This window comes from Sminthopsis crassicaudata, chromosome 5, assembly GCF_048593235.1.
Source record: "Sminthopsis crassicaudata isolate SCR6 chromosome 5, ASM4859323v1, whole genome shotgun sequence".
NCBI classification, from domain to species: Eukaryota; Metazoa; Chordata; class Mammalia; order Dasyuromorphia; family Dasyuridae; genus Sminthopsis; species Sminthopsis crassicaudata.
Window position 1 is genome coordinate 81,338,701 of NC_133621.1, and position 27,720 is coordinate 81,366,420.

The window sequence follows — 27,720 nt, forward strand, 5'->3', positions numbered from 1 at the left end:
CATTTTTTCCTTTCCTTCAAGCCTGTTTACCCTTAGTGCTTTCACTTCCTGACAACTAATTCTGACTTTAACTCCTTGCAGTCCTGTTTCTTTCTTTCTCTACATCCTGTTGAAATAACTCTCAAAAAGGAGGAAATTTAAAGGAAATTATTATTGACATCTTTTTATATATCACCTATATTTCTCTTTATATTTTTGCTTCCACTTTCTCCCTTGAATCCATTTGCTGTAAAAAGAGAATGAAAAAGAGGAATTAAAAAGTTTTCTAAGTTAATAAATTGGATAAGTTTGATGTTATAAAAAGTGTTTTACATGCATAGGCCCTGACCTTTTTTTTTTTTTTTTTTTTTAAGAATCCAGAAGTGTATCTTCTCATATATCTTCTTTGGGGGCTTCTTGAAGCCAAAGACAGTGTCATTTTTGTATCTGTACCCCTAGGACCTACTATAATACCTCACAACTAGTGGACATGTTTGGTAAAATTGAATATCTTTGGACCCCTTCTCTATTTCTCAGACTTGCTTATGCTGTTTCTCTGTAACTTATAAAATTTGCCCTGATGCAGTTGAATTATTATTGGTTTTTTAAAAAGATTTGTGGACACTAGGGTCACTCAATCCACCCCCTTCATTTTTATAGATGAGGAAATGAAAGTCCAGAGTGTTTTAGTGGTTCACCCAAGGTTAAAAACACATAATGTTCCGATAACTTAGATTTTCAAGGCAAATGATTTTGCCCTTGTAAAGTGCATTTCTAAAAATTAACCTCAGGCTTGCCAGCCCAGCAGAGCCCTATTATGATACTGTAAGTATCAGGCAATATTACAATGTATCCTTTGAAACCTAATAGTGACCTTTAGGAGAAACCTGGAATGACAAATTATAAGATGAATACTACTTCTGTTCTAACATCAGCCTTATTATCAAGGAATTTTACTGAAGTTAAAAAAATCTTAATCAAAAAGCTATCTGCCTACAAAAACTCAAGATGGTCAATTCAATTGAACAGATGATTAAGTATCTATGATTCCATACAATTATGTTTTCTGTTCTTTACTTAGGGACATGTTTGTGCTTATTGGCATTGATATTGTTCAGAATAATAATAGATGTAAAAATACATAAAAAATACAAAAAAATAATACTGAAATGCTCTCTGTCCTCATGGATCTAGCAGTCTACTATATACATAACTATAATACACCGAATGTAAGTGCGTGGAGAGGTAGAAATGCTGTAAGACCTTCCAGGAAGGCAAGATTACTTTTAGCCATGAGGAATCACAAAAGAAGTCACAGGTGAATAGGCTCTTCTAAGATTTCAGCAGGCAAAAATGAGGTTGGAGGCACATGACTCTGGGTATAGGGGATGAGAAGCAAGATATGGTTCCAAAAATGTGTTGGCTAGTGCCATCTATGCTGTTCTCCTCCCAGACTTACGTGGTTGATTTTTGCAGCATCTCTTGAATAGGCCCAACACTGACCCCACTTTAACGAGGGCCCTCAGAATTGTGGGCCTGGATTACTACAATAGCCTACAGGGGAGCCACCTTCCTCAACTTTCTCTTCCCTCTAATCCATTCTCCATTCAGTCACTAAAGTGAATATCCTAAAGCGAAGGCCCCATCTTGTTGGCCCACTACTCAAGAATTTCTGATGACTCCCCTATTGCCCCAGGAACAAATACAAACTGCTCTACTTGTCATCTGGGGGCCTTCATAACCCTAGCCCTCTCCTATCTTTCCAGTCTTTTTTATTCCTTACACCCCAACACATCCTTTGATCCAGGAATACTGGTCTCCTGGTCTTTCCATAGACAAGGATGGTGTTCCATCTCTTAAGAGGCTCTGGGCATTTTCTTTGACTGTCCCCCATTTCTGGAATGCTCTCCTCATTGTGCTCCAACTACGTACCTCCCAGGCTTTCTTTGTCACAATTAAAATCCCACCTTTTCCAGTGAGGCTTCCCCAATCCTTAATTCCATTGTCTTTCTTTTCTTAATTATTTTCTATTTATCCTATATGTAGCTTGCTTTATGTAGATTCATTTTCATGTTATTTTATCTATAAGATTGTAATATCTTTGAGGGCAGGGAATGGTTTTTTTTTTTTGTTTTTTTTTTTTTTAATCTGTAGCACTTAGCAAAGTACCTGACTTGATAAATATTTATGGATTGATTACTTTCTGACTCTTTACTCTTTTTCAGTTAGATAGCACAGGAGATAGAATGCCAGGCCTGCATTCAGAAAGTCCTGAGTTAAAATCTGACCTGAGATACTTGCCATGACCCTGGATCACTCACTTAATTTTATTTGCCTCAGTTTCCTCATCTGTAAGATAAGCAGAAGAAAGAAATGGCAAATGACTCCAATATCTTTGCCAAGAAAATTCCAAATGGGGTCATGCAGAATCAGACATGGGTGAAGTGATTGAACAACAACAAAGTTTCCTGCATTTTAGTAAGCTAATTATTGGAGGGATATAATCTCTATAACATTTTATATTTATTTTTCTGTATGTTTTCCTCTGCTCCCAATAGAATAGAAACACTTTGAGGGCCAAGATTGTTGATTTTTTTTTCCTGAGGTAATTGGGGTTAAGTGACTTGCCCAGGCTCACACAGTAAGGAAATGTTTAGTGTCTGAGGCTAGATTTGAACTCAGGTCTTCCTGACTTCAGGGCTGGTGCGCTATCCACTGCCCCACCTAGCTGCTCCAATTGTTGATTTTTTTTTAATCTCTGTGTCTACTTGGGTTTACTTGGCTGGTGAAGAATTTAATAAGAACTTGTTGAATGAAGGTTGAATTACTGAATGAATACATCTGTTGTAGCATATTCTCCTTGAATGCAGAGTCTTTTAAAATCCAAGGAGACAAAAATATGAAATTTCTCATTCTACACCGTGATGAAGTCATTAGACTCACATTTTTATGATTCCAGGCAAGACCTTTGTTCTGATGGCTCATTTGGCTTTTGTGGCCATTTTTTCGGGGAGAAGACCTATATCACATCACTACCTCAAGCCTTGTTGCTGTCAGTTTCTTAATTTCACTATAAGCAAACATCTGCTAGTGAGTAATTATCTTGCTTAAGGAAAGATAATGTTTAAACAGAGATTTAAGATGAGGTGGAGAGACTAGTAAATGAAAATAAAATCATCCCAGAGCCCCTTAGATGGACTGGTGAGATGTAAGGGCAGCTGGAGACTGGAGGGTATGCCTTCTGTGATGCAATTATTTCCTTAATTCCTAGTTAACTGGCTGACCTCCGTCTGAATGTTGAGCTGCTCTTATCTCATTTGTATTTTCCCATGCTTGGCAGGGAGGTTTTCACTCACCAGTGAGTAGAGAAAAACTGGGCTTCCTTGGGGGGTGGGGTCAACATCCCTTGTAGAAGAGGGATCACTTTTCTGTTGGCAGCCTTGCTGACTCTGTGTAGGTTGGCTGGAGGCCATGCCCCAAATCCAGACTTCCCTGAGTGGTTCGGTGCTCAGAGTATTTCTGATGAACCATATAGGTTAGTGACAATATTTTCCCTTGCAAACAACCTCCAAGAAAGGTCTTCCTGCATTAATGGATATGAACAACTTCCTCATTTTAAAATTACTAATAAGTTCCCATTAAAGAATTACCTTGTCATTTCAAGTGGAGGAGGTTTCTCTCTCTCTCTCTCTCTCTCTCTCTCTCTCTCTCTCTCTCTCTCTCTCTCTCTCTCTCTCTCTCTCTCTTCCCCCCTCTCTCTTCTCCCCACCCTCTCTCTCCCCCCCTTTCTCCCCCCCTCTTAAATCCCATTTCTGAGTGGCCAAAAGCAAGCCATTTAAATGCTTTGAGCCTCTCTTACCTTATTGATAAAATAGTTAATAATACTGTGGTCCTTACCTAATAGAGCTATCAAGAAGACTGATATATGTCAGCAGGTTGATGTATGTCAAGTGTGTTACAAACATAAGGTATTTTCATTCAAGTGTTCCCCTCTTATTATAATTATTACTTGATTCTCCTAGTAAACTTTGGATATAAGTAGTACTACAGGCCCTACTGAGTTGTAACTGAGACTCAGAGTTCTCTGATTCTTTTCCCAATTGGGGAGCTAGTAAGTAGCAGAAAGAGGAATTGAAATCAGATGTCTCTGGACTCCAAACATGGCTTTTCCCCATTATACCTTATTGTCTTTTTCCTGCTATCAAGGTTGACCCTTAAGAGATATATTAGGGAAGTGTAATGAGAGCAACCAAAATAATTTTCCTTTGCTTTTCTCATATCACTTCCCCAAAAGAAAATCATACATATCCTCTCACCTCATTCATTTGATTCTTTGCACAACATATTAGGACTGATAATAAATACAAGGAATGAAAAAATTTTTTCTTTAAAAAAATTTTTGATATCTTTTGTTTTCCACTGAAGTCATTTTTTGATCTCTCACTATCCTTTTCCCTTTCCTTTTCCTCATCTCCTGTCCCCAACACCCAGTGAGCCCTGTCTTGGAATCAAGAAACAATTGCACAGCATTGACAATAGTCGTGTCTGACACCATAAGCATCCTTCCCTTGTTGTAGCACCCTAAGTACCCAAGGAGAATTGGGAAGTTCATTTCTTCATCTCTTCTTTAGGTCCATGATTAGCCATTGCAATTATGTGGTGTTCAAACCAGAGAATTTTCGAAGGGGCACATGTATGAAAACACCCCCGGCAGTTTGTGCTCCAACGGGCTGAATGTTGTGTGATTAGCTGTGTTTGAGAGAATTGTTAGTTTTAATCAAGCCACATTTCTAAGGTTCTGCAGCTTTGATTGTTTTTCTCTTTGCACCAGCTGGGTAATGCCAGCGCTTCCTCTAGAGTTGAGATCATAAAGCATCTTGGCCAAATTGCAAACTGCTGGATGAGACAATGCTTGCATTTGGTTCAATTTTCTGGCGGTTCTCGCTGGTCCACAATTCTCCTTGGTATTTGGTGGCTTCCTGGCCTCAGTTTTGAGCACTGCCCTTTTTGTGAATATTTCATGCCATATTGTACTTTTAGTATTTTGCTTTTCTCACAAAGCTTTCTCTAAAGGCTATAGTCCAAACTCAGAATGCTTTGTTGGAGAGGATGTTAGACTTGGAGATGGTAGATTAGTCTATTCATCAAGCATTTTCTGAAGCTCTTATTGTGTGCCAGGTGCTAATGATACTAGGACAAAATTGGAAAAGGAACTTGCATTCTCATGTAAAAAGAAATAGGAAGTCATTTTTTGGTTGAAGCCTAGGGGACTAGGAAGGTGGTATTTGAGCTGAGTTTTAGAGGAAATAAAGGATTCTTGGGGAGAGAGCTGAGGAGTATATTTTAAGAATGAGGGAATACTGTAAAGGCGTGGAGGCAGGAGATAGAAAATTAGTTCTGAAGAACCAATAGGGAACTTTTTGTTGCAGTTTTTTGGGGCTTTGGGTTTTTTACTAAGGCCCTCAAGGATTTCTTTCTCTCTTTCTTTCTCTCTCTCTCTCTCTCTCTCTCTCTCTCTCTCTCTCTCTCTCTCTCTCTCTCTCTCTCTCTCTCTCTTTCTTTCTTTCTTTCTTTCTTTCTTTCTTTCTTTCTTTCTTTCTTTCTTTCTTTCTTTCTTTCTTTCTTTCTTTCTTTCTTTCTTTCTTTCTTTCTTTCTTTCTTTCTCAATTGGGGTTAAATGACTTGCCCAGGGTCACACAGCTAGGAAGTGTTGTCTGAGGCCAGATTTGAACTTAGGTCTTCCTGACTTCAGGGCTGGTGCTCTATCCATTGCGCCACCAAGAATTTTCACCCAGAGCAGCAAACTGGTACCTGTTTAGAACACCTTTGGGAGCAGATCTCATTATTGAGTCAAGCATGAGCAAAAGGACAAAGCTGGCCATGATGGTCCAGGACCAAGAACCCAGTTAGTTTCTCTAGAGATTGTCTATGTCAATCTTCTTATTTTAATGGTTGGGAAACTAAGGTCTAAGAGTTGAAGTGATCTGATCTGAAATAGGTCCTCTGATCCCCAAATTGAGAGCTCTTTCTACTCTATTACCTTGCCTTACATCTGTGCCTATAGGAGATTAATCTGATAGAAATGAGAAAAATGCATAGTTAGGAAAGGAACTAAAAGTAGGAGCACCACGGAAGTTAACATAGAAGGCGACAAGAACCTGCGCTGTATTTGAGCAAGAAAGAACATTAGAGAACATTCATTTTAGCCCCTTCATTTTATAGATGGAGAAACTGAGATCCATGGAGATGGAGTGAGTTGCTAAAATCAAGTTTTTTCCATTAAAGAACATGGCTTGGTAGTGAATATAGAAAGAAGAAAAGAGATTTGAATTAATATCTATATCTATACACACACAATATGTATGTTTTTGTATAGATATGTGTGTAATATATAAATGTAATTGTATAGAAATATCTGTATGTAACTATGTATAATATATACATATATTTCTTTATCTATATCTATATCTATATATACATATATATATATATATCTAGATACATATTATGACTTACTCTGTCATTCTCTAAGGTACATAGGACCTTGTGTCATCTATCTTGCTGCTAGGACTGCTGGAACTTAATTTCCATGCCATCTTTCCATCTGCCATGAAGCTGATCTCTCCTTTATATGATCTACACTTAATTAGAAAATGATCTTGAGAGCAGGAACTACTTATTTCTGTTTTCAGTGTTCAGCATAGTACATGACACATGTAATACATATAATTACACCCAGGGTATAAATACTTTTCATTTCATTATGAAGTTAGAACCAACAATGGTTATGGGAGATGCAGAAGAGAAAAGAATCAAAGAAGATGTCAAGATTTTGAACTTGCGGGACTGAGAATATAGTGAAGTAGCAAGGTGGTGTCATGTCTAGATCAGTTTGAATCTTCTTCAGACATTTAGCAGCTGTGCTATCCTGGGCAAATTATTTAACCTCTTTTTTTGCCTCAGTTTCTATATCTGAAAAAGAAAGAGTTGGATTCTGATCCCTCAAAGTCCTTTCTAGTTCAAAATCTATGATCCTGTGATGAAACTGACATAAATGATGAAGTGAAGATGAGTTGCAAGTTCTGGGGGAATGATAAATTCTGTCTAGTTTAAGATGCCATGAGGACATTCAGAGTCTAAATCTGGAGCTCATGAAATAAGCTGGAGCTAGACCTATACGAGTCATCTGCATAGTAAGGATAGTAAAACTAGAGAAAGAATCAGGGATTCCAGAAGTGAGCACACTGAGAAGAGAAGACTGAGGATAGAACCTTGTGGTACTGTGGGATGTCAGGCCTCCTTAAGAGGGACAGTCAACAGCAAAACTGACATAGGACAAGTTATTCTTCAAGATCTCTCTGTTTTCTTCCTTTCACTGTCTACCTCTTTTGTTCCTACCTTTCTGCCTAGGCAACTCAGCATCCTTGTGCTCCCTTCTTTGTCTCCCTATTTGTCAGATTCTTTCCAGAGCACAGAATTTCCTTAGTGCAAATTTGTAATCACATTCCCTTTCCAAGGAGTGTCTGTATTTTAAATTCTCTTGAATTACAAACTGATGTTCTTGGCTCTCTCTTAAAGCAATTTTAGTGACCATCAAGTAGTTGAAAATAAAGTGTGGCATTTTTTGGGGGATGTTGAAGCTACTCTTGAATTTGTAATTAATAAGCATTTATACTCTGCTAAATAAAGAGATAAACAAAAAAGCAAAATCAGTCCCTATCTTCTTTTTTTAGAAATATTTTTATTAAAGCTTTTTATTTTTCAAAACATATGTGTGGACAATTCTTTAACATTAGCCCCCCTTTACAGGGCAGCTAGGTGGCGCAGTGGATAGAGCACCAGCCCTGAATTCAGGAGGACCTGAGTTCAAATGTGGTCTCAGACACTTAACACTTCCTAGCTGTGTGACCCTGGGTAAATCACTTAACCCCAGCCTCAGGAAAAAAAAAAAAAGATTAACATTAGCCCCCCTTTGCAAAACTTTGTGTTCCAATTTTCCCTCCCTTCCCTCACGCCCTCTCCTAGATGACAAGTAGTCCAATATATGTTGCACATAGTAGACATATATGTTAAATCCAATATATGGACATATATTTATACAATTATTGTGCTGCACAAGAAAAATAAAATCAAACCAGTAAAAAAAGAAGCAGAAAAAATACAACCAGGCAACAATGAAGAGTTAAAATGCTATATTGTGAACCACACTCGGTTCCCACTGTCTTCTGTATGGTTTAGATGGCTCTCTTCATCACTGAACTGGTTTGAATCCTCTCATTGTTGAAGAGAGCAACGTCCATCAGAATTAATCATCGTATAATCTTATTGTTGCCATCAGTTCATATAGGTCTCTCCAAGCCTCTGTGAAATCATCTTGCTAGTTGTTTCTTACAGAACAATAATATTCTATAACTTTTATTTAGCATAACTTATTTAGCCATTCCCCAAATGATAGACATCCATTCAATTTCCAGTTTCTTGCTATTGCAAAAAGGGCTGCCACAAACATTTTTGCACATGTGGGCCCGTTTCCCTTTTTTATGATCTCTTTGGGATATAAGCACAGTAGAAATACTGCTGGGTCAAAGGATAAGCACAGTTTGATAGCCCTTTGGACATAGTTCCAAATTGCTCTCCAGAATGGTTGGATCCGTTCACAACTCTACCAACAATGTATCAGTGTCCCAGTTTTTCCACATCCCCTCCAACATTCATCATTATCTTTTCTGTCATCTTAGCCAATCTGAGAGGTGTGTAGCAGTACCTCAGAGTTGTCTTAATGTACATTTCTCTGATCAATAGTGATTTGGGGCACCTTTTCATGTGACTATGTTTAGTTTTAATTTCTTCATCTGAAAATTGTCTATTCATATCCTTTGACTATTTATCAATTGGAGAATTGCTTAATTTCTTATAAAGAACCAATTCTCTATATATTTTAGAAATGAGGCCTTTATTAGAACCTTTGAATGTAAAAAATATTGCCCTATCTTCAAAGGGCTTATATTCCTATGGAAGAAAAAACATGTAAATAAATAGGTATATATCAGGTACATATGCAGTAGGAAGAATTTGCAGAGTCAGCTATTCCATGTATGTTCATCTTGATTTCCCAGTAAGAGTATGAGCAACTTGAGGGGAAGAGACTAGATCTTTTGTCCTTCTCAGTACCTAGTATGATGCTGAGCATACATATATCTCAAAAAAATGCTCAAAAGATGATCAATCCATTCCCAGAAATATTTGGACAGTCCCTTAGGCAGGTATCAGTTTTTTTTTCAACACATGAAGAAACAACCTGAACAATCTTTAGATGTACAACAATTATAGAGCAATCCTGGATGTTTTCAGAGATGAGGTGATCTTTACAAATATAAATAAAATGGTATGCAGTGGAATGAGCATTAATGATGGAGTCTGAGAATCTTAGTGTACTATATCTATCAGCATGATGATCTCAGACAAATTGAGGAACTGGACTAAATCAGGGCTTTCTAACCTTTTTTCAAGATATGGACTGCCCTTTGTTAGAATGATGTTTTTAAAAGCTTATAATAAAATATGTAGGGTTATAAAGGAGATGAATTATACCGAAAAATAGTTATCATATATTAAGTATTAAGAGATTTATGGACCCCACTTAACCTTTAGTAGATGATCTCTAGGTTCTTTTCAACTTAAGCCTTATGTTTCTGCCTTAATCAGAAATAGAATTTTCCTTGTAGGATTCTGACCTTTAAAAAAAAATTCCAGACTCTGTTTCATACCAAGCAGATACTCAAAATAAAACATCCAAGAGAATGAACAACCTCTCTCCTAGGATCAAAATTCACCAATCTTGCTCTACAGTGTTCTCTTACTTTCATTGCCTTGACACTAGATACTCCCACCCCATTTGCCTGCCTTGATTTTTGGTAATACCTGCTCACATGCTTTACCTGATTTCTGTGAATTTGGCTGCTTGTTTCAATAGTTGATAATATTTACCAAACCAATCTTATGATCATGTCATTTCTTTGTACAAAAATTGCTTATTGAGATAAGTTCAAATTGTGTTGACTAGCATCTGGTGCTAGAACTTGATGTCTCTCTACTTTTCCAATCCTCTCTGAGTCTATTCTCTACCATGTCTGAATGTATATGTACAGGTGTGTGTGTGTATATATAGATATATATGCGTCTATATATACACAGATATATGTGTATATATATATATATATGTGATCTAATCAAAGAAGAGTTTTCATTTTTCTTTATGCCAGAGATTAGAGCTATAGAGTTGAAAGAAACCTATATCTATTTTTTCTTTTTTAAGATGAGAAACTAAAGCCAAGAGATGCTTTCAAAATCATTTGTTTAAAATGATTTAGGAAGTAAAGTGGAAGATCTGAGGTTTCAATCCAGTCTCTCTAAACTCAGCAGTCTTTTCTTTGTACCACAATATTTCTCTTTAAGACTTTTCCACTTCAGTGCCTTTTCTCAGTTATTGCTATATTACCTCTTTGAAATCCTACATATTCTTCAAGATCTTGCTCAAATGCTACCACCTCTTCAACTTCCTCCATGATTCTTTACCTCCCTCACACATCCAGCTATAAACAATCTTCCCCCTCACCAACCTTGTTATGCTTGCTTTTATTATATTCTAACTTGCTCAGTTGTTATACAGTCTTACATATTTGGATTCACTTTGCTAGATTGTGAATTCTTTGAGGACAAATCCTGAATGAAATAATAACAAGAATAGTAATAGAATTTATATAACCCTTTAAGATTTATAAAGTGCTTTACAAATATGTTATTTTTTCCCTCATGACAACTCTGGGAGATAAATGCTATTATTATCTTAATTTTTCAGATGAGGGAATTGAGGCAAACTGAGATTAAGTGATTTGATCAGGGTCACACAAATAGGAGTCTGAGGCTAGATTTGAATTTAAGACTATTCTTACTCTAGGTCCCCCATTCTTTGTGCCCATGGGATGGGTAGGAAAAAACTCATCTATCTTAGTTATAGCGTTCTTTTGGCATCTAACAGTGCCTTGTACACAATAGACCTTTAGTAAAGAGATATGGAACAAACAAATAAAAGATGTAGATATGGGAGCTGAGCAAGACATTGTTGGCACAATGTAAGAAGTATCACAAGAATTGAGTCTTGAGGAGAATGAGGGATACCAAAAGGTGAAAATTAGGAGGGTGGGCTTATTGGACAAGGAGAAGACTTTATGCTAAAGGCATAGGGGTGGGAGATGCATGATTACATTTGGGGAGCTGCAAGGAAGCCCGTTGAGTGAGGAGTCGAATTTACTTTGTCCCATGTAGAAGATTGGAGCCAGGCCCCATTTGGTTTTGGCACTCATCTTCAGCTGCTTTGCTTGTGCCATCAGTAGTGAATGGTTTTGTGTGTAGTGCCAATTCTTTGTGTAATGCAGCATCGGTTTGGTGGTACAACAGATGATAACTTTATGAATTATTAAGATCAATTGGTAATTGAAGAGCTTTCACTCTCATGGAATATTACTCAACACTTGCTTCTCCAGGCTTCCTGAGGAAGGGGATAGAATATCTGTAGGAGGATCTACCTTAGTGCTGTGAAATGCTAAGTGGACTATTAATGAAAGGAAACTTTAACATGTCAACTAATTGATTTGTGAGAGATTGGAGGCTGAGTGGGGAGGGTGATGCTCAGGGTTTTTAAAGAAAGATGAGCCTTGTGTGTCTATGGAAGGAAAGATCACAGCTTGGTTGACCTTCCTCCTCTCCACCCCATCTACCCCTCTAGGAGACCATTGCCCTTATAAGGAATTACAAAGTTTTCAGGAAACAAACAAAAAAACTTCAAACCATTTCCTTAGATCTGGCATTTCAAGGTGAAAAGGATCGTAAAGATAGATCATTTACTCCAACATTTTATTTTTTATAGATGTGGTTTGTCCCATCTCTCTGTCTCTCAATTAAAATCCTATTTTTGGTACTTATTAGTTCTGTGATTATAGGTAGGTTATAACTATCTAAGCCTTGATTTTCTCATCTGTGAATTGGGACAATAAATCTATCTCAGATACTCCCTTGGAGCATGAAATAATGCGTTTTAATTATTATATAAATATACACAGTTGTTATGATTTGTTTTTTTAAAAGGGATTCCCCATATAGTTATTTCTTTTCAGTAAGTCTTCTGTGATCCAGGACACTGACTTGGTAAAGCATTACCATTATTATGGAGATTAAGCAGTAGTTTTCCCAGCTGGAGCTGGGAAAAGAGGAGTTGTAAGTGATTGTAGGAGATGTTTGAGTTTCCAAAAGTAAGGACCAAATCAGCCCTGACTTCTTTGCTGCCTGGGAAGCTTTGGAACTTAGTAAATCTTCTAATTGGGCAGCACTTAGGAGAGGCCCATGAGCTTGCTAAGGGGCAAAATAGTGGTCTTTTAAGGATTTGGGTAAAAATCAGGGATTTTTCAAAGCTTTAATAAGGAATGCTAATCCTTCAACCTTCTCTCCTTTCTTCTTGTGAAGAGAACAACACAATTAGAACATGTCATCTCTACAAGATCATTCATCAGAAACAATGAGGCATAGTGGAAATAATAGGCTAAAAATATCATGGCCTTTGGAGTCAGAAAAAAGTTTGAATTTGGTGTTTGTCAAATCTTGGTCTAGTCACTTGATCTCTTTGGGTCTTAGTTTCCTCATCTGTAAAATGAGCCACTTACTGTTTCTTAAATGAAGCATAATTTTATAGCTTGTTGGGTAGGGATACTTAACCTGGTATCTCTGAACTTTTAAAAAATTTCAATGTAATTGGTTTCCTGTGTATTTTTTTTGTGCATTTCAACCATCCAGCAATCATTTGATAAGTGCAAGGGAAGTTCAAAAGTGGCAAAAGTAAGTTCCCACCTTCAGGGAGCTCACATTCTAATGAAGGAGACAACATGCAAATAAGTAACTGTACAGGAGATAATATGATGAGAAATAAGTAACAGAGGGAAGGTATTTGAATTAAGAAGGGTTGGGAAAGATTTTTTAAAAATAAAAGATGGGGGTTTAGAGAGTCTTAAAGGAAGCAAATGAAGTTGGTAAGTAGAGTTGAGCAGGGAGAGTATTCCAGGCATAGGATGTGTTTTAAAGCATTTTGAGAAGTACTAGACTGCCAGAGGGGGATATATGACACAAAGTATTAAAAATCCAAGTCACAGAGAGCAATAGCCATACATTTTAAGTCTTGAAATACCTTTATAGTGCCTGGAAAAGCCTTGTGCATAGCAGGTATTCAATAGATGCTGATGGACTGATCAACTTGGCAGCTTGTGTCTGAAACATCACATTTATCCACCAACAAGCAGAAGAAGGTGGTAGGGTAGAAACCAGTTCAGAGACAAGATTGCTATCATTATGGGAGCATTGGAAGGGTGAATATGACAAATTGATTTTAGAGTTTTAAAGTAAAGCTTGAAAAATTTAAAATGTTCTTCCAGGGCCTCCCCATGTTGTAGATAGAGGTGACCCTGACTTTTTTAAGGCTTTGCCACCAAGTACAAACTCCAGTAAATTCTACCAAATGGGACAGCCTTAGAAAATCGACTTGTGTGGATGCCTGTTACTTTAAGACTTGCCTGCTTAAGTGACTGATCACCCTGAGCTTTGGATACTAGTTGAAGAGTTCTGCTGAAGGGGGTGGGACAAGACACTCCCAAATACCATCCTTCTGTCAAAGCTTAGAGAGGTTGTAATTTGTGTTGGTGGAGGAAGTACTTAAAATGAGAAAAATGACAGAACCTTGAAGGGAAAAGCATTTCAAAAGAATCTAAGAAGTCACTGATTTAACTAACATTGAACAAATAAAGATTTAAGAAAATGAGATTTGTACTGTGCTGGTTTTCAATTTCCATTATAATTCATAGCACAAAGTCCAGAGGATATTAAAGTGGATTATGACTTTAAGATGCAACAGGAAACTCCATATGTCATTTAAAAATAAATGAATAAATAAATCAAAAGCTATTTTTAAAGGTTTTATATGTACTAACCAACTATTGGGCTAAGTGCTAGGAATAAAAATACAAAAAATGACAACCATTTCCTGTCTTCATATTTCAATAAGGATTGACCTTACATATAGCAAGGACAATTACAATACTAACGATAAGGTATGCATATAGATATACATGCATATATAAACATGTAGCTAAGTGTTGCAGCAGATAATACACTGGGATTGAAAACAGGAAGACCTCAGTTCAAAAGTGGACCTCTCTAGGACAGCTAAGTAGCACCGTGGATAGAATGCCAGAGCTAGAGTCAGGAAGACTCATTTTCCTGAGTTCAAATCTGTCACTTACTATACAGGTAGCCCTGGGTAAATTAATCCTATTTGCTTTACTTTCCTCATTTGTAAAATAACCTGGAGAAAGAAATGGCAAACCACTCTAGCACCTTCGCTAAGAAAACCTTTATTGGGGTCACAAACAGTTGATCATGAATCAAATGACTGGATGAACAGCAACAACAAATGTAAATATACATTGATACATAGTATGCTTATATACATAGTATATATTATAGTTATTATGTTAGTTATTTTCTTTTTGTGCTTTTAAATTATTTTTGTAAATCGGTGGTATAGTGGATTTGTAAAGTGAATAGAGTGTCAGACTTGAAATTGACAGGGCTTGTGTTCAAATGCTGCAAAGTCACTTAGTAGCTGTGTGGCAATGTGTATTGATGAAGAAACCTGCAATTTTTAGTTTCAGAGAGTGACCTGAGGGCCCTGAGAGGTTAAGTAGGGACCTGGGGACATCTGAGGTGGCTCTGAGTCATTGGACAGCTTGGGTACTTAGCACCTACATCTTCCTAGACTTTTAAGTCTGCTCCATCCGCTTCCCTAATCGTTGCTCCTTTTTTAATGTTATTGTTTGAATGGGTCTAAATGTTGTTTTCTGTTCTTTTCTGAAACAATAAATCTGAGAGGAGGCAGCACTGGGTTATGTGACTTGATTACATTTGTTGCTTTCTGTTACCAATATCACAGTACTTTTCTGATCTCTAAAACTCTGAAGAGGCAGTGTCTGCAAAATAAAGCTGGTGACCACCTCATCTGGTTTAGCTTGGAGTAGGGAAAGGGCAATGGACCTTCAACCTTTCTAGGAGAATGAGGAGTACAAGGTGCAGAAAGAGAGTGCAGCTTTAGGGAGTATCTTCTACAAGTGTCAGGATTGGAAGGTGACATGAAGGTGATTTTTTTTTTTTTTTTTGGAAAATCATTGGATAATGGATTAGTTTTAGATAAAGATTAAACCTTAGAAAGGATTTCTTTCCAAATCTTTCATTTTAGAGATAAGGAAAATGGTGCCCAGAGATTAAGTGATGTGCTCAAGGTCACACAGATAATAGATAGTAGAACTGGGACCTGAACCAAAGAAAATTAGAGAAGTACATAAGGATGCTCTCATGCCTTGAACAAGAAGCATCAATGAAGCTTGAGTCTGGAAGAATATGGATCACTTTTTGTTTCTGTCAGTCATTTCATTGCTATCTGACTGATCCCATTTGGGGTTTTCTTGGCAAAGACACTGATTATAGTTTGCCATTTCCTTATCTAGCTCATTTGGCAGATGAGGAAAGTGAGGCAAACATGATTAAATGACTTGTCTAGTGTCACACAGCTAGTAAGTCTCTGAGGCCAGATTTGAATTCAAGTCTTCCTGATCATAGGCTTCATTCATTGTACCACCTAGCTGCCGCTAGATCACATAGTACTTGATTTGGGGGCCCTTCTTCCAGCCTCCAGTCAAGTGATTGTCTTATTGCTTTTTTCCTTTCCCCTCACAACAGTTGCTCTCAAACTTTTTTTGCTCTTCCCTAAGTCTTCTAAACACAACCAGGGTGCTTTCATTCATAGAACTGGGGAATATTCAATGTGCTTGGTGGTATTTTTTGAAGGGAGTATCCTCTATGGTGTTGACATGCCTATCTCTATTTCTTTTCATGCCTTGCTGTTTTCCTTTCTAACTATCTGTGTTTCTTTCCTTTTGGTAATTATATTTTGAGTTTTGCAGTTGTAAGATAAATGAGTCAGCTTACTCCTTTGGAGACCAATGAAAGGTCTCTCAATCTCGTGTGTGTGTGTGTGTGTGTGTGTGTGTGTGTGTGTGTGTGTGTGTGTGTGTGTAGGCTTGCTGATCAGACCATGATGAGAATCTTTTTGATGAACAGCCAAAAGTGGTTAAAGAATAAAGGATTGAAGACAAATTATTATTGGGTTTATTAACTTCCTGAGTTTTAGGATGTGGCTGGAAGGGAATTGAGAATCACTGCTCCATATCTTGGGAATAGTTTTAATAGCCTCAGAAAGAGTTAATATGGAGTATGATAATCTCATCTTGCTAGTGAGATAAACTATAGCCACATGTGGTCTTGATTTTATGATGGGTAACCATGTTCTCAACCTTTCCATCACTGACCTGATTATTAAAGTACTATAAGGATCTCTTATCCTTGAGACCTAACTGAAAACTTCTGTATCTCCCTTTTTGAATCATTCTAACATTCTCTTTGGGGAGGAGGGCAGAGGATTTAGGTTCCCTGATTAGTTAGTTCATATCTATCTTTGACTAGTGTTATTTACCTTTACTTTTCAAGATGGTGAGAGTGGTTGATGGGTGGAGTAAAAAAATCTATTGAGAGGCAGATATTGTGCCTTGCTGAATATCGCAGATTGAAAGAAGGACTGTTAACTGTTTCTGATACCAAGCTTTCTATCAAGGCTGAAATTCTCAAATACATGAATCTTGTGGGTCAGTAGCACATGGCTCACACTGATCCACATTGACCAAGCTAGTATCATTGTTTCTAAAACATGAAATCCTTTAGGGATGTTCTAAAAACAAAAACAAAAACAAAAAAACAAAAAAACAGGCCAGTCTCTGTGCACGAGAGCCAGAACTAGTCATTTTTCCCCCCAGAACAAGCAACAGTCATTTATTATCTGCTTACCATGTGTCAGGGAATGAAAAGACAAAAGAAAAGTCCTTTCTTTTAAAGAGCTTTTATAATTTTTGGAAAATCATTCTATTAAATGTTAGTAGGGAATTGAGAGTGGGAGGCTTGTGATGTAGCTTTACTTGATATTTCTCTGAGAAGGCTTCCATCACTATAGGGGAAAGGCAGGTAGATTAGAGTGGCGCTCTTGGTACCATGTATATCATCTACTCTTGGGCAAAACTGATGGTCCTTTCCTGGCTCTGGGTGGTACCTCATAGCTGAGTATCCTTTTCAGTTCTAGTTGTCTCACACTTGAGAAATGCCTCTCTTTTCCTTCAGAGCTCTCCCCACTTCAAGCCTTCCTCAAATAGGTCCCTCCAAGGACAAAGTAGAGAGAAAGGAAAGAACTAAATTTTACCTTAACAAATTCTAAAGCAGACGCTCCAGTGATATTCCTGCTCATGCCCCTAAAGTTCAAAGCATCACAGAACCTCAGAGTGAAAAGAAACCTGAGGAGTCTTCTATTTCAGCTCCAGCCTGAAGATGAATTCTTTCTACAGCCTTCCAAAGAAATGACCATCTAGCCTTTGATTGAACACCTGATTTAACAGAAGGTATCGTGGAAGATGATTGGTTATATCATCTACAGATTCTATTTATATACCAATGCAGATCCTGTTTTCAGAGACAAAAAGAAGCCTCTTACAGTAGTTCAGGTTGTTGGAATTTTTGGTCAATAGAAAAAGGGCTAGAGAAGGAACCCATTTGGGGTTGTCATGAAGAGAATAATTATATATTTCCCCCCCCTAAGTGATGGACCTTTTGATTTTTGGAATCACTTTTTATAGGTATAGCATTTCTGCAGCTTATTTTGAACAAGCAGCACTTTTCTTTTAATATTTGTGTCTCTTGGTGTCCTGCCACCATTGGGCTTCCATAGATGTTTGTGTACTTAGTATTCTATATGTGGAACTGGTCAGTAGCTTTAATGGAGTTTGGGCTGAGACATTTCATCTTGGGAAGAATTAGCCTAGAACAAAGCTTTTTAAACTGAAGGTCATGTCCTTGCACAACTGAATGCAGGGGTTGTGAAAAATTTGGCAACAATAAAAGGTATCAAATGTTCTGCCAAGATTTTATTCTTTATGTAAAAATAAACAAATCTATCCCAGCATGCAAATTTGATTTTGTCATTAATAAATAAGATTATATGTACATAAAAGAATTGTTTTAAAATAAATTTCTTTATGATTTATTATCAGTAAATGTTTAATTTGTATACCTATTTTATATGCCTATATTCCTGGGATCATGCAAAAATTTCTTGGGCTAAAAGAGGTGGGAAAAGTTTAAGAACCTCTGATCTAGAACATAGTTTTATGCTTAGGTTGTTTAAAAGAAAGAATCTATATTGAATAGAATTCAAATGAGAGAAACCAAATTGAAAGCAAGAGACAGAGATATCTCATCATTCAAATTCTTGTTATGGTGACAATTTGAGCTGAGTTCAGGTAGAAATTTACCTTCACACTAATGAAAATTTTTTTAAGCATTCAAATACTGTAGAGTTTGTGAGAGGCATGTTTTTTTTTTAAACCAACTTAAATATTTGCCCTCCCCCATAGCTTTTTAGAAACATGTTTATATCATACTTCCATCATATAGTGGGCCCATCTTTAAAAGAGAGATCGATTTCTCTTGGGTTCTACAGAACCTGAAGGCATGTAGTCATTGTAGACTCACCTATAATGAGACAGCATGACTATGGAACTCCACATGAAAATTTCAAAGAATACAAATCAAGTATATTGTCTCCTTGTATCAGATTGTACCTGAGTGCAAGATACTGCCAAACACAGGAAGTCAAACGTTTAGAGACTACCAAACTTTTCTACTTTATTGCACCACCAGTCCTATTTGTTCCTTCCCTCTTTCACTTTGCACTGGATATTCTAAATTTGTAGAATTCTAAGTGGCCAGTCTCAAATCTATCAGCAATCATTGCCCTGCTTCCTTCTTATATTTATTGGTTGTGGCCCTGGCATGAGCGGTAATCCAGGTGAATTCTAGTTGTGTATGGTAATATCTCTTTCCTTTAAGTTTAACTGTACTGATTTTCCCATTGTACTAAAGTTCTACATAAATGAGTGTGAAAATAGATATAGTTATTTAATTAAAGCAGGTCTCCTGAGGATATCTATCAGGCAACATTGTTATCTTAGATAGATATGTGTGTATGTAATGCTATCTATCCATCATCTATCTATCCATCTATATCTATCTGTGTATGTGTGCATGTGTGTAAATATAATAATATTGTATTTCTCAAAAGAAATGCATACTTGATCATTGTTTTCTTAGATATACCTGAATTAGGTTTTGACAAATTGGATTTAAAGAATTAAATTTTGTGAGCCTATGAAAGAGTTAAAAAGCATATGGATAGTTAAAAGGCATTTAAATATATGGAGAAGGAAAATTGCAGAAGTGGAGGAGAAAAAAATGCCAAAACATAATGAAGGAGATTAAATTGACCTGCATAGTCCGGTTATAGGGTAGGTACTGAAAACTGATTATGATCCTAATGAGGAATGATGGAAATAGTCTGACAAATAGCAAGATAGAATAATCATATAAAACCGAGGCAAACATGCTCATTAGTTAAAGTTTTTCTTAGCACCAAGGAAATGCAATTATCCTATGAAATAACCCCTTCCCAAAACCCCTTCTCAAAAATGATGTTGGATGTTAGAGACATTGTATTAAATAAAGATTTTTTTTCATCTTTATCCTACCCCAATAATTCATTCCCTTGCCTTTGAAGCCTTTCTTTGTAATACAAATGCATAGTTGGTCAAAACAAATCAACACAGGAGCCAAGCCTGAAGTTGAATGCCTCCTTTTACACCATTAGTCTATCATCTCTTCTCCAAGAGGTGATATCCTTCCTTTTTTTTTTTTTTGGCATATTATATTGTTTGTGTTGTCAAATGACTGCTACCTTCAAAAATAAAAATAAAATAAAATAAAGCTCTCTATCATTTTGGGAAGAAGTACTCTAAAGCTTAAATAATTTGATTTGGTTGATTTTTATCCCTTATTTCTGAGAATAGTAACCCCAGAAATTTTATAGAAGTTAGTTTTAAGTGATGTATTCTATTTGCTTTCAGCACATGATTTATTACTTTGAATTGTTTCATATATATGTGTGTGTATGCATATATACATACATACATATGGACATGTGTACACACGTGATTTCTCCTCAAGAATTATTTCAAACTTGTTATATTGTAAACTATAGAGTGTTTTATTTATGTCCCCTATTGGTATCTAGTCCCAGTGTTGATCACAGAGTAAAAGAGAGCTGAAAGGGACCTTCATTAGAACTGAGGCCTGTATTTTTCACATAGTCAGTCATCGGGCCCATATTTTCTTCTGGTCTGGTGGGTTTTTTTCTTGCTATTCAAGTTAACATATTGATCAATCATATGCTTGGCCCTCATAGACTACAGGACCCTACCTAGTAAAATCTACCAGAAAACCATGGCCATTGCTTCAGAAATGCAGGAGTAGGGGGTGGGGATAATCTTTCCAAAATGAGATAGGAAAGTTGGCCCTTCTCTTTGCCAACTGGGTAAGTTATTTTTGGCTTGAATCATTATTATTATTACCTCTAATCTCCACTTTGCTTGGCTCACAGAGACTTGTGTGATCTTACATCAATGCTGACTCTGTCTCTTACCATTGCCCAGCATGCTTCTTGTCCAGTTGATTTCTGTAGCCTCTGACATCAAAGTGTTGATTATCTCCTCAATTCAGTGTCTTCTTGAGTGTGGGTGTATTCATGGAAGAAAAGCACAAAGAAGTAAATTATCAGCAGTCATGTATTGTCTTGAATGCAGTGGCCTGGAACAGCTTCTCTGTAGAAGCTTTCAGACGTGAAACATTGCTGGGTGGGCTCTTCATCTACGTAGGAAGCTTATGTCTCCCAGCTCGCCTACTTTATCAAGCAGCTGACCAGAGGAAGAAAAAAGAGATGCTGTTCCTTTGGAAATGGCGATCTTAATCACAGAAGCTGTTAGATCATTGTCCCCAAGGAAGCCTTGATATAATGCGCAATATGGCTTGGCGGCTGATGTCTGCCACTGAAACGTATGCCTCAGCTTCCATTGTGCTGTATGGCCAAATGGGGATGGGGTGAAGGGCATGGGGTTTGGGGAGCAGGGAAACATCCGTCAGCTGGCAGGGGAAATGACAGAGAGCCTTAACAGCGGTGTCATGATCTATTGATTTAATTTCCTGATTAGATACAGAATCATCTTGGAACAACAGGGGCCATTGCAGTATAATCTAGAAAGGCAAAACACTAGTCAGTGGGGAACCGTGGTTCAATTTTACCTTCATGTACATTTAGGACAAGCCTAGGATTGTCTCCAACTGCACCAGCATGTCCAACCAGGCAGCTGACACTGAGGTAGCTGGAAGGGAGGGGGTAGCTTTTTAATCAGTAGACTAATCCCCTTATGCTAGCAGCTAGCTTTTATTTTACACTGTGCTTTGAGGTTTGCAAAGTAGTTTGTTATAACACAGCTTATCTGTGAGATGTATTGTTGTTATTATCACCTTTTTATAGATCAGGACCTGATGTGGAATATCTGGCCCAGAGTCATATAATTAATAAAGTGCTTAAATCAGGATTTGAATTCAGGCCTGAACTGAAAGGCTATTTTCAGACTGGAAGAGGGAAATGGAAACTGGAGCAAAGGAGATTTGGAGACATTTCAGAAAAGAGAAAAGGGCTTTGGTGAGACAGGGAGGCAGACATTCTATAGGATGGCCTAGTTGGATCCATTTTTCCAATGGAAAACTCTCTTTGGACATGCCATAAAAAGATCTTGAAGAGATCTGCTCCATAGATAGCTCTGCTCTCTCTACCTTTGGGCACTGTGGGAGGCAGAGGATACCCATAATTCACTATTAACCCCAAATTTTCCTTCATTCCTTCCCTGTTGACTAATAGCTCCTCAGTGTCTTAAGGCATTTGAAAGGCAGTGACATGAAGGAAGGACTTGATTTGTTTGCCTTGGACCAGGAGGACAGAATTAAGTACATAGGATGGAAATTCTAAGGGCTGACAGGCTGACCTAAGGAGAGCCTTCCTAACGAAGCACTCCCCAAGTGGAATCAGCGGTTTCGAAAGGCAGAGAGTTTGGTAATCTGGAGGGCTGCTAGCAGAGGCTGAATTTTCACGTGGTGGGAGTGTGTGGTTGAGGGGCTGCCCTAAGATGTGAGCCTCAGGGGTCTTTTAGCTCTGAGATTTTGTGGAAGACCATGAAAGCTTAAGTTCATGAAAGGTAGGAGATCATTTCACTCCAGACCTCTTGTCCCTTCCCCCACCTCCAGGTGACTAAAGCAGGTGCTTCCATATGTACTTAGGAAACAGGCCCTCGGAGTTTAATCTCCAGCTCAGGTATATTTTGGCTTCCGTACAACTACTAATGCATTTCTGAGTGCTGCTCTTATCTGTTTTGCTAAACTTGATGGAAAAAAAATTAACTCAATCTGCTCTACATCTAATTCTGTAACCTTTTCTCTGGGTCCATATTTTGTGTTTATTCTTCTCAGATCATCATAAGTTGTTGGCTTTTAAAATAAACGAGGTATTGTTTCTATTGACAATGGGAAGAAAGAGAGGGGAAGAAGGAGGTAGAAAGAAAGGAGAGGGAGAACACTATCTTTCTTTCTACAGAGGAAAAACAAGTTATTCTTTTCCCTTTTTCCCCAATTTCCTTTTACTTACAGCTTCTTCCACCAAACCTTTTAAAATGTATTTTTCTATTTATTTATATTATATTATAAAAAAGTGTCCACTACTTTTTCACTGAAGACTTGAGGAGAAAAATGGTTGGTCCCAGAAGTAACAAATCAGCACAGTCATCTGTTTGGGCTAGGCTCTGGTAAAGTGATGACTGTAAGTGCTATAAGTGGACATCTGAGTTGCTATTTGCTCAGTCAGTTTGATTTGGCCTCTAGTGATCAGTAAATCATTAACAGCTTGGGTACAAAATTTCTGAAATTGCCTCCCGTTGTAATCTGTTCCACTTTAAGGGATTTGTGTGTTTTTTGGGAGGGGAGCAATTTCAGGGTGAAGAAACTAAGCAAGTGGCTCTAGCCTGTTATTGGAGCTACAGAGGAACCTGAGAGTGAGAAGGGGGTAGCTTCATTTGCTTTCAACCAGACTGGGTTTGGGTACATATCTGTTCTGCTTTCAGCCCTCCTCACACTGAAGGACTGCTAATGCTAGTGTTGGTAACAGCTGATATCTATGTATTGTTCTAAGATTGTCAGGCTGTGGTAGAACCACAGCATAGGGTCAGAGATCTAGAAGTGATCTAGTCTATCACTGTTATTTGAGAAGAATGAGACCCACAAAAATAAAGTTTGCCCGAGTATATAGAGTTAATAGAGCAGCATTGGAAGCCAGAAATTTTGACTCTAGGGCTAGCACTTTTTCACCTGCAAGAGTCTTGTGATGTAGCTAGTTTGAGTATTATTATCCTTGTTTTCTAGGTGAAGAAACAAGGTCAGAGAGCTCAAGTAAGTTGCTCCTACTTGTATAGTTAGCAAGTATCTGAGGCAGGTTTTGAATCCAGGTCTCTCCTGATACCAATTCTGTAAATCTGTCTATATCATGATAATCCCACTAGGAGCTGTGCATTTGTTTTTCTCTGAGGGCTCTAAACCAAAGTTCCTTTATGTGACATGGGCCTCTTTGGCAAGCTCATTTAGCCTATGGACCTCTTCTCACAAAATGTTTTTTCAATAAATAAAGATATGTGGAATTGCAAAGAAAATCAGTTATGTTGAAACAGTTATCAAAAGATATAAAGTACCCTCAAGTCAAGAACCCCTGCCCTAAACTTTGGGGCTCCTTTGGGATGATGTGGAGAGGTGCACAGAGATCTCCATCCCTTTTGTGGAAACATTATCTTGCCATGGTAGACTAACTTAGAAGCCATCTAAATTTTCTCTTGGTACCTCATTAGAGCTCAGGACTGTTCCTGCAGAGCTCTAGGATGAATGGGACTTTCTAGTCCTGAGTCTCTCCATCTCTGTGTGTGTGTGTCTCCATCCCTGTCTCCCTCCCTGTGCATCTCTCCCTGTGCTTCTCCTTCTCCCTCCTGCTTCTTCCCCCTCTCCCTCCTTCCCTCCTTCTTCCCCTTCTTCCTTCATTTTTTTGAGGGGAAGGCAATAATCTGAAAGTATATTCTGGGATCATGAAGAAGATTCATTGGGACTCTACTTGCTGCCTCTTACTTAACATTGGTTTCCAAGTAATTTGATTTAGATTAAGGAAAAAAAAGTTGCACTTGTAGTAGTTCAGGAAGAGGCAGTAAAGTACAATAGGGAGAGAACAGATCTAGGAGTCAAAGAACCTGAACTCTAGTTTTGATTCTTCAATATATATATATATATATAACCCAGTGAGAATGAATTTGAATTTGGGACTTCCTGACTTTAGGCAAAGTCTACTTTGCCACCCAGCTGTCTCTTGGTATGATCATTCTCTTTAAACCTCTTTGTGCCTTAGTTTCCCTGTTTGTCAAATCTATGATTTTATGAATATGTTTGTCCTAATTTTCTCATTGGGTCATTATGAAATTCCAATAGTATGAGAAGCTGGAAGGGGTCCCAGAAGCCTAATTTCTGGGTGGTGCATGTGCTTAAGAATGAGAATTTACTGGATATTTTTATGATGAAGACATCTATTCTGACCAACAGAAAAATCAGCCCACTCATATGACAGATTCTAGGTATGTGACTTTTAGAGTGCCTAAATCCAGAAAGTTATACCACAGAGTGAAGAGGACTAGTTTAGCTACCTATAATATCACTGACATGCTTTCTTTGGCAAAGATTTAGCTTGGGATCCAATTATATTTGTCAATATTTTGGGTGGTCCCTCCATGTTACCTGACTATTGTGCTTACTCTCTTCTATACCTTTGCTTTTGTGGGTGGTATTGGGGGAAGTACTGGCCAGAGTCCTAGAATTAGGGGAACTGCATTCAGTTTCTGCCTCAGGTATCCAAGCATCATGGATTAATCTGGTTAGCTGAATCCCCTCACTTTACAAGTGAGGAAATTGGTACAAAAAGCTTTTAAGTGACTTGTCTAAGTTGACACTGAAGTAGCTGCAATATTAGCTGCAATGGCATTCAAACCTAGTTTCCATGAACCTAAATACAGCATTTGCTCCACCACACCCCTCTATTTGCTATGTGTGTGACCTTGGATGAGCCACTTCTTTTTTTTTTTTCTCGGTTGTAGTTTTCCTCAACTATAAAAACAGTCATTTAGATTAGATGGTCTCTAAGTCCTTCCAAGTCTGAGTCCTATGCTCCCAAATCTCACAGACTGTTTTATAACTCCTGGACTTGTTGACACCAGGGAACTCTTTTGTCTTGACTTTGGCAAAGAGCTCTGGTTGTCCATTCATTCAGATTTAACTCAGTCCTTGCCATTTGCCTCCTCTCCATTCTCTCCTTTCCATTCTATTAATTGCTCTTGGTTAAGACATGCTCTTGGACCCATTCGTTGTAGTGGGGTGGGACCACAAAAGAGAGATTGAAAGGTTTCTGAAAAAATATCAAGTGTTTGTTGTAACATACCTTGATCTGAATGAAGTCAGCAGTGGGCATCATTGGGGCAGTTGGTGAGTCATTTGTTTCCTGTGGCTGCATGTACAGCTAAGATGTGGCAGGGTTCAGGGGGAGGGATGGAAGGAAAGGAACCAGGCAGGTAGCCTTCTTTAGAAGATAATGCTCAGGCACTTTTCCAGTGAGCACACACAGTGAAGTTGATTTACAAACACCCACGTCTTGCATGTCTATTTTCAGTCTCATCATGAAAATGTAGACTCAGGGACAGGTAGATTTGACAGCATTGAAAGAATGAGGAAAAGTTAGTCATAAAACAACCTTATGCACAATAGAGTAGCATGGTGTGACAGATAAAGACCCTTCAGATAATGCCATTTTTCCTGTCATTTGATTGAATTTGTTCATGACACATAGAAAATGGAAAGAGGACCAAAAATAGTCTGATTTCCCAGGTGTTAACTTGGATCCTGGGCCTTTCTCTCGGCCTGTATCCAGTCTATTATTTCTAAGGAGATCTTAGTTGGGGAGCTCTGATAACTCTCCATTAATATATTTGCTTACAGAAATAGCAAACAGGAAGAAGCAGTTCAGCCTGGAGAGGTAAGAAACCCGAGTGTTGAATTGACTGCTACACATATATTTCAATCCTCACTTGACTGGCCCAAGTCCAGAGCAAGTCTCCCAGGAGATATTTGGAAATGCAGACCAGGTGTTGAATGATTGCAGCAGATTGTCTCTGCTTCTGTTCCACTACAAACCTCCCATCATCTCATTCTTTACTGTGGTCCTGAAAGGATAGGGTCTGCTTAAAATGAGGTGTGGAGACTGTGATGCTTCAGCTTGTGACCTCAGTCAGGAGGGTATATGGATCTCTATGCCCTTGAGCAATAGTGATGGCTGGCTTCTGGCCTATTCAATATATCTGTGGGGGTTCCTGTATCCTTAGATAATGGGGATCAGTGGTAAAGATATCGATAAATAATGATGACAGAACTAATGTGTTTTAATTCATGGAACATCTGATATACCATATTTCATTTGAGTCCAGTCAGATAATAGAAATATTACAACTTTCTTTAACAATAAAATGGAAGTTCCTCAAGAGCAGGAACCATTTTCCCTTTTACTTTGTGATTCTACATTACCAGGAACAAAGTAAGCATTTAATAAATACTTTTTGGTTGATTGAGTGGCTAATGGGGCAGTTGTAGTTCAGGGATGTCAATCAAATACTCTGGGGCACATGTTGGAAGCATCAGAACCAAGACTCCAAATCAAGTCTTATGATTCCAAGGCGAATGTTTTTCTACTATATACAGCTTGCCATTTTAACCTTCAGAAACATACCCTGTAGCATTCAAAGTTTTTACACAAGGAGGCATGGGGTGGTGGGTGGTTATGAGCTTCCATCCTTCTGGAATTAATTGAGTTTAGAGGTCAGTGAGAGAAGAACTAAAAAATCTGCCACAGTCCTACGTGTCCTCAGGTTCCCCTCTTTCAATTATGTATTTTTTCTTTAACTGCAAACAAATATCAAAATGTTGTTAGAGACATTGGCCCTTTTTGGTCCAGGATTTTAGTTTCTTTAGGTGGTGCAGTGGGTGGAAAGTTGGGTTTGGAATCAAGAAGACTCTTTATCCAGACTTAGACATTTACTAACTATTGGGACCATGGATCAATCACTTAATTCTGTTTACCTCAGTTTTCTCATCTATAGAATGAGCAAGAAAAGGAAATGGTAAACTACTCCAGTATCTCTGCCAAGAAAATTCCAAATATGGTCACAAACTGTCAGATATAACTAAAAAATTATAAAAAAAAAGATACAAAGAATGTAATTCCTATGAAAACAGGGGCTTTTGGGGGGGGGCATGTCTTTGTATCTTCAGAACCTGGTACACTGCCTGGCAAATAGTAGATACATAAATACTTGCTGATTGGTAGTAACTCTGAGTCAGTTTGCAGTTCTGCTATTAGGTTTGGAGTAGTTAAGGCTTCTCCAGTACAAAATGGGGAGAGGAGGTGATGAGCATATTTTTTGGAAGCACCTATTATGTGCTGACATGGTGCTAAAGTATTTTACAAAGATTATT

The 27,720-nt window shown here is 37.9% G+C and overlaps 1 protein-coding gene across 2 annotated transcripts in view; it reads left to right on the forward strand.

Moving 5' to 3' along the window:
* Positions 1-27,720, forward strand: part of PTPRN2 (protein tyrosine phosphatase receptor type N2) — a 1,470,018-nt gene that overhangs the window by 25,791 nt on the left and 1,416,507 nt on the right. Inside the window, exon 1 of one of the 2 annotated variants that reach the window (XM_074267309.1) lies at positions 22,298-22,319. The exons of the other annotated variant lie outside the window; for it this stretch is intronic. Within the exon in view, the coding sequence (XP_074123410.1) occupies positions 22,313-22,319 (7 nt within the window). The 5' untranslated portion in view covers positions 22,298-22,312. Of the gene's footprint in view, positions 1-22,297; positions 22,320-27,720 lie in introns of those variants that run through there. 2 annotated transcript variants of the gene reach the window in all.